This window comes from Oryctolagus cuniculus, chromosome 7, assembly GCF_964237555.1.
Source record: "Oryctolagus cuniculus chromosome 7, mOryCun1.1, whole genome shotgun sequence".
NCBI lineage: Eukaryota > Metazoa > Chordata > Mammalia > Lagomorpha > Leporidae > Oryctolagus > Oryctolagus cuniculus.
This window is the reverse complement of record NC_091438.1, coordinates 118514451-118531214: the sequence shown is the minus strand read 5'-3', so window position 1 is coordinate 118531214 and position 16764 is coordinate 118514451. Positions and strand designations below refer to the sequence as shown.

The window sequence follows — 16764 nt, the reverse complement described above, 5'->3', positions numbered from 1 at the left end:
CCCGGAACAGAGCTTCCCTCTATGAGCCGTGCGCGGGGGTGGGGTGGGGGTGGGGGTGTGGGAGGTGGAGGGTAGGTGGGGAGAGGAGTGGTTTTCATTTTCTTGTGCTGTAGAGAGCCATGCATTTTTATCTTCTTTCTATCAACGCCAGAAAGGGCCAGGGCAGCCGTGTCCGGTTAGGAACCTCAACCCGGCCCCCAGCGCGGGGCTGGGCGCATAGTAGGTGCTCAGCACAGGTGTGGACAAAGCAGATTCTACGAGGGGCTGCGTGAGCAGTAACAGGGAGGCGGCTAGGGCGCGCTCTGCCCGGCCCGGTGCTGCCTTTCCCTCTGCCCTGGGCGGGGGCGGAAGCGTGGCGGGCCGGGGGCCTGGCCCTGGGGATCCGCAGGCCGGGCAGCCGGGGCCGCCCCACCCGCGCCAGGGAGGGCGCCAGAGCAGCCTGGTCCGGAACTGGCCGGGCCGCTCCCGCCTTCGCCTCCGCCTGCCGCGCCTCCTCCATCACACTTTCCTCTGCAACCCCGGAGGCGGGTCCCGAACCTCTCGCCGAGAACTCGCTGAACTCGCTCGGGGCTGGGTCCTCCGGCCGTAGGGCCTGGAGTTTCCCACCGCCAGGGTAAGCCCCTGCCTCGCGCCGCAAGCACCTCATTTCCGGGTTGGCTCCTGCTCCGTCCCCTGCCCCGCCCCAGGACTCCCCCTAGGCACGTCTGCCCCAGGCAGCCGCTGGGGCCTGAAGGGGGCGGGCCTTTCGCTTGGCTGGGATGGGGTCCCACACTGGCTGCAGAAGCTTGCCCCAGGGGCACAAGACTCAGAGTGTGTAGGGTGCAGCCTGCACAGATTCCCTTGGGAAGTGGTGTGTGTGTGTGTGTGTGTGTGTGTGTGTGTGTGTGTGTGTGTGAGAGAGAGAGAGAGAGAGAGAGAGAGAGAGAGAGAGAGAGAGAGAAACAGGAGCCCTGGTTGTGAGCAGTTCCTGGGCAGGGGCCAAGTCCAAGAACTAGGCAAGGTGCAGACCCGCAGCCCCGGGGCCACGTGGTGGGGGAAGCAGAGTCCGACTGGGCAGGAGGAGTTGGGTGGAGGGGAGAGGGAGGACATATCTAACTTTGCTGGGTGGGCTGGGGCTCAGGGTCCAGCTGCCTAGGGCCACTCCTCTGGGCTTCCGCCCTGAGTTTGGCCCCCATGGCCGCTCTGTCCAGGCCCCCGGCGCTGACCTCCTCCCTGCTTACCTGGCTTCTCCCGGCTCCCCTCGCTCCCTCCTTGCCTCCTAAAGGAGTGGCTGGGCCAGGTCAGCGCCACTTCCTCTCCTCCTGGCATCACCGCCCCTTTGTTCCTCTGCCTTTCCTCCCTCCCCCACTTTGCTCACAACTTCCCTTTACTGCCCAAGGGTGCCCCGAAGCAGGAAGCACGGGCGTCCCGCTGGGGGCGCGGGAGGGGTGACCTGCCCCTGCTTACCTGGCTTCTCCTTCCTGCCTTTGATCCTGCCTTTCCACACCTGCCTTTCCTCCCTTCTCGCACGCGCGGCTTCCCTGTGCCTCTGCACTCAGCTCCCGTTCATTCATTCTCTGGGTGCTCGCTGGGTATCTGCGGTGTTCCAGGCTCTGCGTGCCCAGTGGGGCGCGGGCAGGATGCTCTGGGGGCTCCGTCTCTTCTCTGCTGCCCTCTTGCTCAAAGCCGAAAGCGGGAAAGGAGCACAGCTCAGCCAGTTTAAAAGAAAAAGCCTCAGGAGAGATAAGGGGCCGTGTGCGTGCGTGCGTGTGTGTGTGTGTGTGTGTGTAGCTATAGTAGGTTCTGGCTCCTGGAGGGCTTCAGCTGGGACTGCTGGAAGTGGAAGCTTGAGCGGATGATGTCAGTGGTCCCCTCTTGCCCAAACAACTGGTGGTCCCATCTGGGAGGGCTGAAGGCCCAGCAGAAGGAGTTCCTGAATTCACTCGTTGCGTTTCCTCATTCGCCTGCACACCGATTCAGGGATGCATTCGTTTACCAGTCAGGCACCGAACCCTGTCTCTGGGCAGGCCCTGTGCTGGGGACTGACTGACTGCTCTTTGACTTCCCAGTCTGATGGGGGAGACAGACCCTGCTTGCGAGTGCCAACCCAGAGTCACTGTGGGGTACACATGGAGTTTATGTCATTGTCCTTTGTCCCTGGGTTGGGGAGGCAGAGCTGTGGTGTGGACATGCAGGATTAATGCAGGCACTTGTTCTGCAGCCAGGGAGGCCCGAGGAGGGCCCGGTGATGCTGGCTGTGGTGTGGGGAAAGGAAGGCAGGCCGCCTGGGGCCTTTAGGCTGAGGGTGCTGCGAGCTTGTCCTCCATGCTGGGGAGTGAACATGCAGCCTCTGACTTAGGACACCCCGTCTCACATGGCAGCACCCAGGTTCGAAGCCTGGCTCCAGCTCCTGACTCATGCTTGGGCCCCTGCCACCCGCGGGGGACACCTGAATAGAGCTCCTGATTCCTGGCTTTGGACCTTGGCGGGGGCTGCTGTGAGCATGTGGATAGTGAAGAAGCACTGGGCCGGTGCCGTGGCTCACTTGGTTAATCCTCCGCCTGCGGTGCCGCCATCCCATATAGGCACCAGGTTCTAGTCCTGGTCGCTCCTCTTCCAGTCCAGCTCTCTGCTGTGGCCCAGGAGTGCAGTGGAGGATGGCCCAAGTGCTTGGACCCTGCACCCAATGGGAGACAGGAGGAAGCACCTGCTCCTGGCTTTGGATAGGCACAGCGTGCTGGCTGTGGCAGCCATTTGGGGGGTCAACCAACGGAAGGAGAACTTTCTTTCTGTCTCTCTCACTGTCTAACTCTGCCTGTCAAATAAAAAAGAAGAAGAAAAAGAAGAAGCACCTAGGAGCTTATTTGCTGTTTTTCTCTGCCTCACCCATAAAGAAGTTTTAAAAAAAAAGGAATGAGACTGCTGGATTTGGAATTCTCTAGGAAAGTTGTTGGCAGGTTGGTGTAAGCTGTAAGTGGGTTGTGGCGAGTCCTGGTTAAGCCTGTGGGGTCTGGACCTGGAGCAGGGTTCAGGTCCTGACACTAGCCTAGCCCTTATCAGCGGGTGATTTTGGACTCTGACTTAGTACTCTGCCTCCGCAGGGGCATCCCCCTGTGTTCCTTTCAGGCGGAGGCCCGAGGGCTCCGGTGACAAGGCTACAATGACAGTGACCACAGTGGTTGCTAACCGGGCAGGGGTGGTGATGACAGCGCTGTCTTGTTGGTTCTGTCTTTAAATCTCTGGGCCTCCTTCCCCCGGTGACATGGGAGGCTGTGCCCGCTCCTTGCTTCTCGAAGTGCGGCCCTGGAGCAGCGGCATTGCTGGGGAGGGGTCCTGTGGAAGCGCGGGTGCTCGGCTCTGCGCCAGCCCTGCTGCGTCAGTGCTGGGTCTCGCAGTGTGCGCGTGGACAGCTGACCTTGGAGAGCTTCAGACCCACCTGGCACTTAGGACCTTTCCCCCACCACTTTTCTTTTCTTTTTAAAAAAGATTTATTTGTGTATTTATTGTTTGAGAGGTAGAGTTACAGAGAGGGAGAGAGAGAGAGAGAGAGATCTTCCATCTGCTGGTTCACTCCCCAAATTGCTGACAATGGCTAGAGCTAGGCCGATCCAAAACCAGGAGCCTGGAACCTCCTCCGTGTCTCCCATATGGGTGCAGAGGTCCAAGGACCTGGGCCATCTCCTACTGCTTTCCCAGGCCACAGCAGAGAGCTGGATTGGAAGTGGAGCAGCTGGGACTTGAACCAGCACCCACCTGGGATGCCGGAGGTGAAGGCTCAGCCTAACGTACCACAGAGCCGGCCCTTTCTACCACCTTTCTTCTGTGTATTTCAAGCGCCTGTCCAGAGGCTGGGGGAGGGGCACAGAGGTGAGGAAAAGGTGGTCCCAGCCCTTCGGGAGCTCCCTCCCAGGTGAGCTGGGAAGAGGAGCAGACACGGTGGGAGCATCCATTGGAGCAGAGTGATAGACTGCATGGACCAGAGACCCGTGGGAGCTGGAGGGGCGGCCACCGGAAGATCTGGACTCGCTCACCTACTCCTGACCGCAACACCTATCCAGCCTTGCTGGAAGTCCTCTCAGAAGTCTAACTGAAGCCTCTCACTTGATGCCTTGTTGTGGGGCAGGACGGACAGTTCTCTGGACGGGAGATCAGGAGTGGGGGGTCCCAGGCGACATGCTCACCCTCCACCCTGGACATCTCTGTGGGGCAGCGGCTGTATTGATGTGGCTGCAACTGGGCCGTTATGGTTCTCGGGAGAGAGGGCGGGGCTGGGTGCCACATGTTCTCTTGCTTCCTTTCCTTTGCCTGTGTAGTGAGGAGTTCCTTTTTTTTTTTTTTTTTTTTTTTTTTTTTTTTTTTTTTTTTTTTTGACAGGCAGAGTTAGTGAGAGAGAGAGACAGAGAGAAAGGTCTTCCTTCCGTTGGTTCACCCCCCAAATGGCTGCCGTGGCCGGTGCACTGCACCGATCCGAAGCCAGGAGCCAGGTACCTCCTCCTGGTCTCCCATGCGGGTGCAGGGCCCAAGCACTTGGGCCATCCTCCACTGCCTTCCCGGGCCACAGCAGAGAGCTGGACTGGAAGAGGAGCAACTGGGACAGAATCCGGTACCCCAACTGGGACTAGAACTTGGGGTACTGGCGCCACAGGTGGAGAATTAGCCTAGTGAGCCGTGCCGCCAGCTTTTTTTTTTTTTTAAGGTTTTATTTATTTATTTGAGAGGCAGAGTTACAGAGAGAGAGAGAGAGAGAGAGAGAGAGGTAGAGGCAGAGAGAGAGGTCTTCCATCCGCTGGTTCACTCCCCAAATGGCTGCAATGGCTGGAGCTGGGCCGATCTGAAGCCGGGAGCCAGGAGCTTCCTCCAGGTCTCCCACGCAGATGCAGGGGCCCAAGGACTTGGGCATCTTCTACTGCTTTCCCAGGCCATAGCGAGAGGAGCAGCCAGGATTAGTACTGGCACCTGCATGGGACGCTGGCACCATAGGTGGAGGCTTAGCCACTGTGCCACCACGCTGGCCCGGGTAGTGAGGACCTTGACATTGCTTTGGCGGCCTGCCCGTCGGGTGACCTCAGGGCACCCCTGGAATGAGCTGTCCCTGGTCTGAGCTGCTTTCTCTACCAGTCCAGGAGATCCTGTGACACCTGTCCTGTTGGCCTCCGGTGGCTTTCAACATGGTGAGCACATTCCTCACTCTCGGGCCCCAGCTCTCCTGCAGCACTAGACTCCTCACTGCCTCTGACTGCACTCTGCTCTGCCTCACCTGTTTAGTCTTCCAGGCAGTTCTAGCACCACTTCCTTCCAGGGAGCCTTCCAGGTTGCCCCAGCCCTCAGTGCCATCTGTGTACTATGTTGCAGTCTTTAAGGCGGGACTTTAATTTCTCATTTGCAGACATAGAATACCAATGGGTGATCAGCCCTTTGAGGGCAAGGCCTGGGCTCACAAGGAGGGCCGTTAGAGCCTTCGATCTAGACAAAGGAGGCCCATGGAGAGGAGAGAACTTTCCCAGAGTCGCACGACACGACACGTTAGTGAGAGTGTCGGGCCCTGGGCTGGTGTTTGCACAGCACTGAAGGTGTTTGCTTCCCACATCGGCATATTCGGGTTCCGTACACAGCTGTGGCTCCTGTGGACACTGAGAGGCAGCAGCTGATGGCTCAAGGAGTTAGGTGCCTGCCACCCTGGACTGTGGCTTCGAGCTGGTCCAGTCCGGATCATTGCGGGGGAGGTGGTGGTGGGAGGGGACCCCTCTCCCTCGCTTTGCTTCTCAAATAAATAAAGAAATGAGAGAGCGAGCCAGGCTCAGAACCCAGGCCTCTCAGGTAGGCCGGGCCTGGAGGACATCCCGGTAGATTTGTGGTTGGTGCACCAGAGGCAGTGAGGGACCGAGGAAGGGGGCAGAGGCTGCTGAATCGGGCTAATCTGTTCCAGAGCTTTCTGTACTCACCTCCTGGGGCAATGCACCTTCCCTCCCCAGGAACCTTCCGTGAGGGTGGCATGAGGAGCAGCAGGTGGTCCGGTGCTGGGGGGGGGGCAGCTGGTTGTTATGGAGAGCTTGTCATCTCCCCCCCCCCCCACCCCGGCTTCCTTCCTGTCCTAAGTGCAGTGTGAGTGTCAAGTCCGGCGTGAGTGTCAAGACCTGGTCCTCAAGCCTCTTGCAGCAGGGAGAGGAGGGGGGAAAATCCTGGGACGGCTACAGAGGGGCTGGGCTGGGGGCCCTCGGCGCTGCGTGTAGAAGTCACGCTGCCTATATAAGGAAGTGAGGGTGTGCAGTGTCGCTGGCCAGCAGCTGCTGGAGCTGGCAGCCCTGAGCGTGGGGCGAGAGGCCGCGTTCCGGCCGTGTTTCCTGGATGAAGACTCCTAGCAGGTGGGCCTGGTAGCTCGCTGGGAGGCGCTGCAGCTGCCCGGCCTCTTGCCTGCCGCCTCCAGCCTGACCCCTGGTGGACAGATGGAAACCTGCTGCCCGTTTGTCTAGCAGGCTGGAGCTGGGCAACTGGAGCTACCAGTGCCAGCCCCTGGGAACCATCCCAGAGTCAAGAGATCCCGTGGGGACGGTGACAGGGGCTGGAAATGGGAGTGCCTGGAGTTTGGCTGGGGCTGGAGCAGAGCGAGTGTCCGGCTGGGTGACCGCCTGGCCATCTGGCCATCTGGCGGAGCCTTCTGAGCAGGGGTGCTAGGAGAAGGGGGGCAGGGGTGATAACAGCTGGCCTGGAGGGCGGGAGCTTGGGGAGGAGGAGCTGAGGAGAGGCGAGGAGAGGCAGCGGCGGCAGCATTTGGAGCTCGAACGGTCGCTGGGTGACCGGCGTCTGTCTGGCAGGGCGCTGCTTCCCCAGCCCGGCAGACGCAGCTAGCGGACCGGCCGCGATGATCCAGACCGTCGGCAGTCACCTGCGAAGGGTACGGAGGGTGGCAGCGGCGGCCAGGGCCGGGCACTGGTGGCTGGGGACGCAGAGGAAACTTCCGTTGCAAGTCCCAGGTTCTGCATCTGGTTTCACGCTCCCCATGGGCCGCTTCCCAGTTCTCTGTGGAGGGAGCGGGCGCAGCACCCCTGGGCCAGGGTACTCCATGCAGCAGTGCCCAGACAACCCCCCAGGGCTGGCCAAGTGGAGTGGAATCGCCTTCAGCAGGTTCTTGACTTCTGCAGCTAGCAGGTGTGTTTGGAGTGCTGGCTCCCCCGGGGCATGTCTGTGTGGGTTTCTGCTGGAGGCTCCGGGCTCCAGGCAGTTCCAGGGTGTGTGCGTGTGTGTGTGTGTGTGTGTGTGTGTGTGTGTGTGGCTGTGAGCGCCACAGGGTGAAGCAAAGCAGGAGAGCAAGTGCAGGACTGCGTGGGGCTGTGGGGGAGTGTCCTGCCAGATGACCTTGGAGGCGACTTTTCCCTGGAACCTCCCAGTAGGAACTTTGGAGCTGAGATTAGGGCAGTGTGAGACAGCCCCAGGCGCTTGGTGGCACGGGCAGTGTCCTTAGATCCGGGCAGTGGAGGAGAGTTCAGGACAGGCGCAGTTGTGCGGGGCATGGGGTGGCTGTTCCCGGAAGACGTGTTCAGCAAAAGCCTTTTCACAAGGGGCTGGAGCAAATAGAGAAATGTCTCTCCCCACCCTGCCCCTGCCCCTGCCCCCACCGCCACTCAGCTCAGCATCCTCATCCTCATCCTCGGGGGCCCTTGAGGTCCCTTTGCCCCATGCCCAGCCCCCTCCAGTAGCTCCTAAAATGTCAAGGTGACTGGGGCCTTGGGCTTGACCTTCACGTTCCTCACTTGAGCCCTAAGGATCTTGGCAGTCGCCGCAGATACCTGTGCGCCCCTGCTTGTGTCCCGCCCCTGCGTTCTCTGCACCCCCCCCCCCCGCCCCGGCCGGGTGCTCTTTCCTGCCACAGAGCACAGCTCCGCTGCTGCTGGCCATGCTGTGCCTTCTGCCAGTTACGCTCAGCCGCCCTGTGCCTGTCTCCCTAGCAAGTTCCTTCTGAGCCCTCCGAGCTCAGCTCAGGAGCTGCCTCCTCTGGGAAGTCTTCCCAGCTTTCTCATGGCCCAGGGAGCCTCTGGGTTACTTAGCCCTCTCTCTCTCTCACGCTGGATCGTGCTCTCCACAGACACGTCCGTCTCTCCCACAAGCCGGTGAACTCCAAAGGGCTGTCCCTGGTGCACAGAGCAGCTCGGCCAGAGTCCAGGGGAATGCTCACGAATGAATGGGGCGGGTGGCTTCTCAGTGAGGCCCAGGCTGGGATCTGAGCCCCAGGGCCCCTTGCTCCTCTCCCCAAGCCCTGTTGGAGTTAACCCTTAGTGGCTCTTCCCACTAATGCTCAGTGGTCACAGCAGGAGGGATGTAGGATTTCCCATCTCACAAAGATGACAGCGATACAGCATCCTTACAGAGGGCCACCGCCTACTGGGGACTGGGCAAGGCGCCGTGCCACAGCAAGCCTGCAGTAGCACAGTCTGTTCTCTGCGGGGGAGGGACTGTTGTCCTCTCCTGGATAAGACATGAGAGTGCAGCTCAGAGAGGCACGGGGACTCGCCCAGGGTCCCACTGTGGGGAAATGCCAGAGCTGGGATTGGGCTCGGCCGTCTGGCTTCAGAGTTTGAACTCTTAAAGAACCCAAGGCTCCGCTGCTTAAGCTGGGTTCCAACCCGCAAGTCCTGACCCCAAGCCCAGCTGGCCTTCAGCTTCTCCTCCGTGGGGCAGGGCGTCGAAGCTGGGCTGTGAGGCCACAAGCGCCTCGTGTCAGTCAAGAGCACGCTGGCCTTGACAGCCACGTTTGGACTGTTGCCTGGTTGGCAGGAATCCTTGGATTTCCCTGGCTGCTTCTTGAATTCTCAGCCCCTCTGGGAGATACGAGAGTTTCTAAATGCTTTCTGGTTTTGGTACCCAAGCTGTTTTGTATTTATTTATATTATTTTTAAAATATTTATTTATTTATTTATCTAAAAGGCAGAGTGACAGAGAGGCAGAGAGAGAGAGAAAGAGAGGTCTTCCATCGGCTGGTTCACTCCCCAATTGGCTGCAACAGCCGGAGCTGCACCTATCTGAAGCTAGGATCCAGGAACTTCTTCCGGGTCTCCCATGAGGGTGCAGGGGCCCAAGGACTTGGACCATCTTCTATTGCTTCCCCAGGCCATAGCAGAGAGCTGGATCAGAAGTGGAGCAGGGGGCAGCGTTGTGGCGTAGCAGGTAAAGCCGCCACCTGCAGTGCCAGCATCCCATGTGGGCGCAGGTTCAAGTCCCGGCTGCTCTAGTCTCTATGGGCCCTGGGGTTTTCTTCTCTGGGCCTCAGTGTTCTGGGTGGTCCCTGAGGGCCCAGCGGCCTTAACCTGGTGGGAAGGGAATGTTGTGAAAGGGTTGTGCCCCCCTTTAGGGCAGTCCTGAGGGTGAGAGGCAGGGGCCCACCTCCTGCGATGACCCTGCCTGCCTTGTGCGTGCGGGGAGGAGACCACGGAGGAGCTGGTGTGCCTGCCCTTGGCAGGAGCTCAAGAACTGCCGAGTGAATGAGTGGTGCTGGGGGCTCAGAGGGGCTGCGGTGCTCCCGGAGGGCTTCCTGGAGGAACAGTAGGACTCGAACTCTCAGCCGCGGTCCGCGTTCAGGAACCACATGTGAAGCCCAGTTTCAAACATAGGCAGCCTCCCTTAGTGTGCCTGAGTGTCCAGAGGACTCTTCTTCACCCTGCAAAACCTCATCCAGCTGCCCAGGGGTGAATGGCGTCTCCTCAGGGTACTGAACCGACCTCTCTTGTTTCCCTCCTAGGAACGTACTGAGGGGTTCACCCAGGGCAGGTGGGTGCCCCACACCCCTCGGTGTCTCATGGAGCTGCAGCGAGTGTGAGACAGACAGTGGGAAGGGAGCGGAATAAATAACAATGAGAGTCTGTAGTAGGTGCTGTGAACCATAATAACGATAAGAGCCAGTGCCACGTGGGTGCTAGCTATGTGCTGGCATGCGCCAGTCACTCCTGATAGCCTCTCTGGGGAGTGGATGGTGTTATGCTGCCCGTATTGAAGACGAAGCTGAAACAGAGGCTGAGTAACTTGTCTGAGGTCACACAGCTAGCAAGTGGCATTGCTGGTATTAAACTCAGGCTATGTGGCCTCGAGGGATCTGCGAGAGCTAGGGACAGGTGACAGCGAGCAGAGACCCAGCTGCTGGGAAGACAGCCGTGGGAGGACCTGGGAGGGCAGCACTGTAGGCAGAGGGAACAGGGGTCATTTGCAGGCTCCCAGGTGGTGCAGGAGCTGAGTGTGAGCTGCAGAATGAAGGCGCAGGCTGCCAGGGGCAGAGACGAGGAGGCTGGCTTTGGGGGCTGCAGCAGCGTGGCTTGCATGGCCCTGCCCGCTGGACCATGAGCTGCTGGGCGGCTCTCCGGGCCCCAGGCTTGGTGCCCAGGTGTGCAGTCCCTGCCTGCCGAGCTCCGTGAGCTCATGGTTGCACCTCCTCCTCTCAGAGCGGCCAGCGCTGTGACGGTCCCGTTCATCCCTGGTCTCTCCGGATGGGGCAGTGGGTATAGGACCAGTGCCCTGGTACAGGTGAGGCATGGAGGAGTGAAAGGAGGAGCCTGGGCGTGTGGAGCTGGGGAGACTCAGAACCCCCACTTGTCTGGGTCTTGGCCAGGTTGGCACCTGGAGCTGTGTGAACCCAGAAGTGGCCTCACTGTTCCACTCTCTCACACCGACCAGGCAGACTTGGGGCCCCAGGCTGGCGGAGCTGACCCACCACACCCCCCCGGGGCGGCCAGGGGGCTGCGGCACAGCCCTGCCTGTGTCTGGGATGGAGGCCGGGTGAAGCCAGCACTGCCGGGGCTCTGGAGGGCTGCCCACTGCTCTGCAGGATGGCGGGCTGGCCTGGAGCGCTGCCTTAGCAACGCTGACTCACCCCTGTGTCCTCACCCATGAGCCAGCTCTGTCGTGGCAGATCTTCCCAGATTGCCGGCAGGAGGAGGGTAGGATTTGGCACAGCACTGGCCGAGGTAAATAAGTTCCTTTTTGTTTCATCTCATCTGATGTCAAAGTTGCTTAGTGGCTTATTTATCTGCTCGTTTTAAAAAGATTTATTTATTTATTCAAAAGGCAGAGTTACACAGAGGAACAGACAGAGAGATCCTCCATCCTCTAGTTCACTCTGCAGATGGCAGCAATGGCCAAAGCCAGGCGCCGTGGGCTTCTTCTGGGTCCCCCACATGGGTACAGGGACCCGAGCACTTGGGCCGTCCTCTGCTGCTTTCCCAGGTGCATTAGCAGGGAGCTGGATCGGAAGTGGAGCAGCCAGGACACGAACCAGCTTCCATATGTGATGCCAGCACTGCAGGGGACAGCTTTAGCTGCTACCCCACAGTGCTGGTCCTTCCTTAATGGTTTAGTGATGGGTTGGTTGCTCAGACGAGATGGTAAAAGCTAACTTTTCTGTTGAGTACCTACTAAGTTCCAGGTATACCTAAACTTCCAATTAGCTTTGAAGGCTGCTAGTATTTTTTTTAACCCAGAAACCTTTTATTTAAGGAATACAAACCTCACACATTTCATAAATACAACTTCAGGAACACAGTGATTCTTCTCACCCTACCCACCCTCCCACCCCTCTTCCTCCTCCCCCTCCTATTCCCATTCTTATTTTTTACGAAGATCTATTTTTGATTAACTTTATACACTGAAGATGAACTCTATACTGCGTAAAGGGTTCAAATAGTATGAAAAAAAACCTGTTCCTCGACAGTTGAGACAACAGCTGTTCAAAGTCATCACATCTCAAAGTGTCAGTTTCACTTCATAGATTACCTTTAGGTGCTCTAGTAATTACCACAGATCAGGGTATTTGCCCTCTTAGGACTGGCTTCTTTCACTAAGTATGATGTTTCCCAGTTACATCCATTTTGTTGCAAACGACAGGATTTCATTTTTTCTTTTACTGCTGTGTAGTGTTCCATGATATACGTATCCCGTAATCTCTTCATTGCGTCTTCAGCTGATGGACATTTGCGTTGATTGCATATCTTAGCTGTTGTGAACTGAGCGGCGAGGCTGCTGATGTGGCTCTGCCTTTACAGATAAGCCATGGCCAGGCAGGGACTCACCATGGGTCAGGTAGGGGTACCAAGGTCTGTGTAGCTCCAGGCTCCAGCTGGCACCAGGGCTCCTCTCCCTGCCCCAGCCTGACCTGGCCGCACCAAGGAGCCGACACCTCTGCCTTGTGCCTGCTCTGTCCTGTGGCTCCAGGGACAGATGGTGCTGCCAGCTGGTCCTCTGCCATTTCCCTCACCACAGGCCCTTGTGTCCTGCTGTTCCCAGGAGTGTCCTCCTTGCAGGTAAAAGGTAGCATCAGGGCAAGATGGAAAAGACCAGAATCCCCCACTTGAGGAATGCAGAGAGAGGAGCGAGGTGACTGTGGCAGCACAGTGCAGCCAGCTGTGCCAGAGGGAAGTCCTGAGCCGGCCCCTTCCAGCTGAGGGGTCAGGGCAGGCTCCCTGGAGGAGGTGATGGCCTTAAAAACTTTGCCAAGTAGGGGAGCGAGAGCTAGGCACAGTGACTTGTGTGGGAGGGTTAAGAAATGATGGGGGACTTTGGCAGGGACCCCTTGAGGACAGCCGTGTCTGTGTAATATGTGTCTCCTGTCCCGGTCGTCTTTGGTAGTGGTGATTTGCCAGGAGTTGCTTTTGGAAGGGCAGCCCAGCTAGAAACAGCTCTGGGAGCAAGGGGCAGAGCCCAGGCCGCACTCACTGGCCGGGCACTCATCTCCTGCGCTTCAGAGGGTCCTGGGGAGGGCTACAGAATGTTCTGGATGCAGAACCAGGGTCTAATGTCTGCAAGGGCCCCACACATAGTAGGTGCTCAGGCAGTCACAGAGTGCAAGCCTCGGCCCCGCCATGTCTCACAGGACTCTGCCCTGGCATCCAGAAACACGTGGGCCAGGGACCAGGGTTGCGGATGTTGGGGGGGGCGGGGCGGGGGGAGGCTGTGGTGCTGGGTTTCCCGGCTCTCACTCCCTGGCCCCGTTTGTGGTGTCTGGAGCAGGTTGTGGCCTGCCCCCAGGGCGTGGCCTGGCCCAGGTGTGGCCCTGGGCCTGGGAGAGGTCAGGAAGGGGCATGGCCCTGGGGCCACCCTCCAGGCAGCCTGTCATTTTCTGCACTGCCCAGGGTCCAGCCGAGCCAGGTGGGTCTGTTTCCTGGGGCACCTGGGGGAGGGCTGGGAGAACCGCTGCCCCTCTTCTCCTTCCTCTCTTCCTTCCTGTCTGGGGCTGCAGCCCCTGGGAGCAGAGGAGGGGGAGGATGGGGCAGATGGGAGGTCTGGAACCACAAGATGCCAGCCTCAGTTTCCCCACTGCTAACGAGAGTGTGTGTGTGTGGGGTGTATAATAGTCCCTGTCACTTGGGCCTACCCAGTGCCAGGCAGGTTAACGCCAGGCTGACTGCAGGGAGAAGACAAGTTTTAAGGGGTCGAATGGCCCTTGCAGGCTTTGGGAGCAGGGAGGGGCAAGGGCAGGGGGCCCCAGAGACAAAGGGGACAGAGGATGAAAAGAGTTTGGGGCCAGGTGAGGGCCCCTCCCAAGAGAGCCCGGAGGGGAGAGCCCCTCCCACCAGAGCCTCCTGGGGCCCCACCCTCCCGGCTCCAGGGAAGTTCAAGGTGGAACTTGGGAAGGCTGAGAGAGGGCCTGTCCCTGGGGCTCTGGCAGCAGAGCTCTTTCCAGGATCCCTGCCATCCATGTTTCCTGGTCCCCTGTAAAAGGAGGGTTCTTGCTTCAGAGTGGAGTTGAGAATAAAAGGCCCAAGGATGAGGCCTGCACCAGGAGGTGCGTGAGGAAGGGCAGCCGTCACCTGGAGAGGGACCCGTGAGCAGCCCCTGTCTGGCAGGCACCTTTGGGCTCTGGGCCCCCCTCGTGCCGGCCGTGAGCAGCCCCTGTCCTGCAGGCACCTCTGGGCTCCGGACACCCCTCCTGCTGGCCGCGAGCTGACCTAGGAGTTCTGCCATCTCCCAGCCTCCAGGCACATGAAGCCCTTCCCTTCCCTTCCCGTCCCCAGGTGCCCTGTGTCCTCTTATCCTCTCTCACTGGACCCCTCTCTGCTCTCTCCCTCTCCCACTCCCTTCCAGTGGTCAGCACTTCCCCTGCCCCTGTCTGCCTGGACTCAGCCTACCGGGCAGTAGGGCCCATTGGTTGTGGAGAGCTCCTGGGTTCCTCCCTCCTCGCTGCCGCCCCCTCTGCAGGCTGCTCCTTCTGCCCACCCTCCTTACCCCAAGCTCACAGTGTCTCACTGTGTCTGGTGACTTTGGGGGTCTGGGATTTGGGCGGGGCTTCTGCTCTACGGGGCGCTGATGGTGGTGACTGGTGGCATTTAGCTGGTGTGTGAGCATAATTGAGGAGGCCGAGATGGCTTCCCCAGGGCCCTGGTGGGAGTGGCTTGGCTGGGGCTGTCACTCCGAGCACCCACCCGGATGGCCATCTTCTGTCTGAAGGTCTCAGGAGAGTCAGATTTCCCGCAGAGCCAGCGTTCCCAGGGCTCCTTATGACCTGGTCTCAGGGTCCCTGACAGACAGGTCCCTAAAGGTGACTGGGACTCAAAGGCTGGGGGAGTAGACTCTGCCTGTCCCTGGGAGGAGCAGCCAGACCTCGGCAGCCGTCTCTGACCTGCTGCTGGGCCGCAGAGTCCCCGGATCTTAAGCGTCCTTGTGTGCTGGGGTCTCTGGGTGCAGCGGCTTCCTCTCCGGTGAGCTCCAACTTGCACGCTGTGATTTTCCTCTTGAAACGCTTCACAGGATCTCACAAATCCTTGATTTCACTCCCCACTATTTCTCCACTGGGCTTCTCCAGCTCAGTAACAGGTGCCTGGGGCCTTCTCTCTTTCCCTGGCACGGGGAGCCCCCCTTTCTGGCGAGTCCAACCGCCTCTCCCCTGGATGGCAGGGGCCCACTGGGGAATCCTCCTGCCGCTTCCGTCTCTTGCTGCGTCCACACAGCAGCAGAGCCAGCTCACGGGGTGGCTCAGACCCGCCGCTCCTTCTCAGAGGCTCCAGTCCTCTGTCTCACGGTCAGCGTCAGGTTGGCCTGCACTCCAGCACCCTAACACTCCCAATGCCTTGCTCAGTTGTTCCTCCTCTCCTTCATTCAGCTCGGGGCCAGGAAGCTCTTGGGTACCCAAACTTTAGCCCCTCCCCTTCCACCGCCTTCTCCCTCTGTCACATCCCCTGTGTGTTTGCTGTCTTCCTTGCACTCTCACACACATGCTCTTGTTGCTTTGGTGTGTATCATCTGCCTGTGTCTTCAGTGCTGTGGTCCCAGCACCTTGAAGGAATGAGTGGGAGTTTTTTAAAAAGGTTGATCTTCATCCCCAGCCAGAACTGGCTTCCTTCTAACCTTGTCCCCCTCTCCCATGGTTTTGGTTTTTATGCTTTGCTGGGACTCCTGGCTCCCAGCCCCAGCCAGCCCCACCCCATTTGCATCCAGAGACTGGCCGGCTCCCACAGCTCGGCCCCTGGCCTCCCCTCCAGTAGCTGGATTGTCCATCCTGGTCCTGGCCACTCCCTGTTCCCTCTGGTCCCCTGGGTTCACAGGACTGGGCCTCGTGCTGCCTGCAAAACCCCAACCTGGGGCCACGCCCAGCCTCCCCTCCTCTCCCCACTCCCTGAGTCATTCCTTCCCTAAGTGGCCCCCTCGGTTCCCACCCCTTGCCACAGCTTGAGGCCTTCCGCAGCCGCAGGGCCCGGCTGGGTACAGCAGGGCTTGTCACTGTGGAGTTTGTGGCTGTTTTTGCATAAACAACTGTTACACCAGAGCCACCCCGGCACGCAAACAGAATGACAGCAGCGGGTGAGCCCAAACGCAGGCTGCCGGGCCGGCCTCCCTTTCATCTGCGTGGACCTGTGTTTCCGTGGGACAGCTTCCAGGGGGCCGCCGTGACCAGGGCCTTTGGTCAAGCTGATCTCAGGCGGAGCAGGCTGCTGTGTGCCCCACTGCAGACACTTCCCAGGGTCCATTTCACAGAGGGGTGTGTGTGTGTGTGTCTTGGGAACTATACAGATGCAAACCATGTCCCTTCCTGGCCCAGTGGCCCCCCTGTACCTCGTTCTCAGCACACCCAACTGGCTTCTAGTGACTTCCCCTCCTGTCCCCAGAATCTGTTTCCTCCCTGAGGGTCTGAGAGCTGTCGGGGGCTGGGGGATGAGAGTTTTCCCAGCAGCCCTGCGAGTGGCTGACCTGGTGCGGGTGGCTGTGGGTGGTGTCGCGGAGCGCCACAGACTCTGTCCTGGTCAACACCTTGGTTCTTGGCTGAAATGAAGCCCTGGTGGAGGACAGATTGCGTGGCCAGCTGGCCATGTTGGAAGGGAAGGTGAATGTCATTGTCATGGCCTGGGACTGGCAGGCCCCACCTGATCCCTGCAGCCTTGCAAAGGCTGCCTGGCCGGCACAGCTGACGCCTCTGACCCCTGGGACCTCTCCTCGCTTGGATGGTTGCCTGTGTCCTTTCACAATGCTTTGGCTTTAAAAATTTACTTATCTGAGAAGCAGAGAAAGAGAGAGAACAGGTTAGCTGCCATCTACTGGTTCACTCCCCAGTGGCCCAGTCCTGGTTGGGTCAAGGCCAGGAGCTGGGAACTCAGTCCAGGTTTCCCATGTGGGCAACAGGAACTCAATTACTCTGAGCCATCGTTGTTGCCTCCCAGGACTTGGGCTAGCAGGGAGCTGGAGCTGGGAGCTCAGGCCCTAGCCCTGCCGTGTATGATGCCAGCATCTTCACCGACAGGCTAACACCTGCCCCTGCCTTGGCTGTATTATTATTTTAATTTGAAAGTCAGAGTTATAAAGAGGGAGAGGCAGAGGCAG

The 16764-nt window shown here is 59.3% G+C and overlaps 1 protein-coding gene across 7 annotated transcripts in view; it reads left to right on the top strand.

Moving 5' to 3' along the window:
* The first annotated feature begins 371 nt into the window (after positions 1-371).
* Positions 372-16764, top strand: part of ACOT11 (acyl-CoA thioesterase 11) — a 51978-nt gene continuing 35585 nt past the window's right edge. Inside the window, exon 1 of one of the 7 annotated variants that reach the window (XM_051856447.2) lies at positions 372-613. Coding sequence is in view for 4 of the 7 variants with exons in the window: in XM_051856445.2 (XP_051712405.2) it covers positions 10848-10925 (78 nt within the window). In the remaining 3 variants the exon portion in view is untranslated. Of the gene's footprint in view, positions 614-6600; positions 6872-6952; positions 7126-10747; positions 10926-16764 lie in introns of those variants that run through there. The other 6 variants (XM_070078452.1, XM_008265212.4, XM_070078451.1 and 3 more) reach the window with 6 other exon arrangements.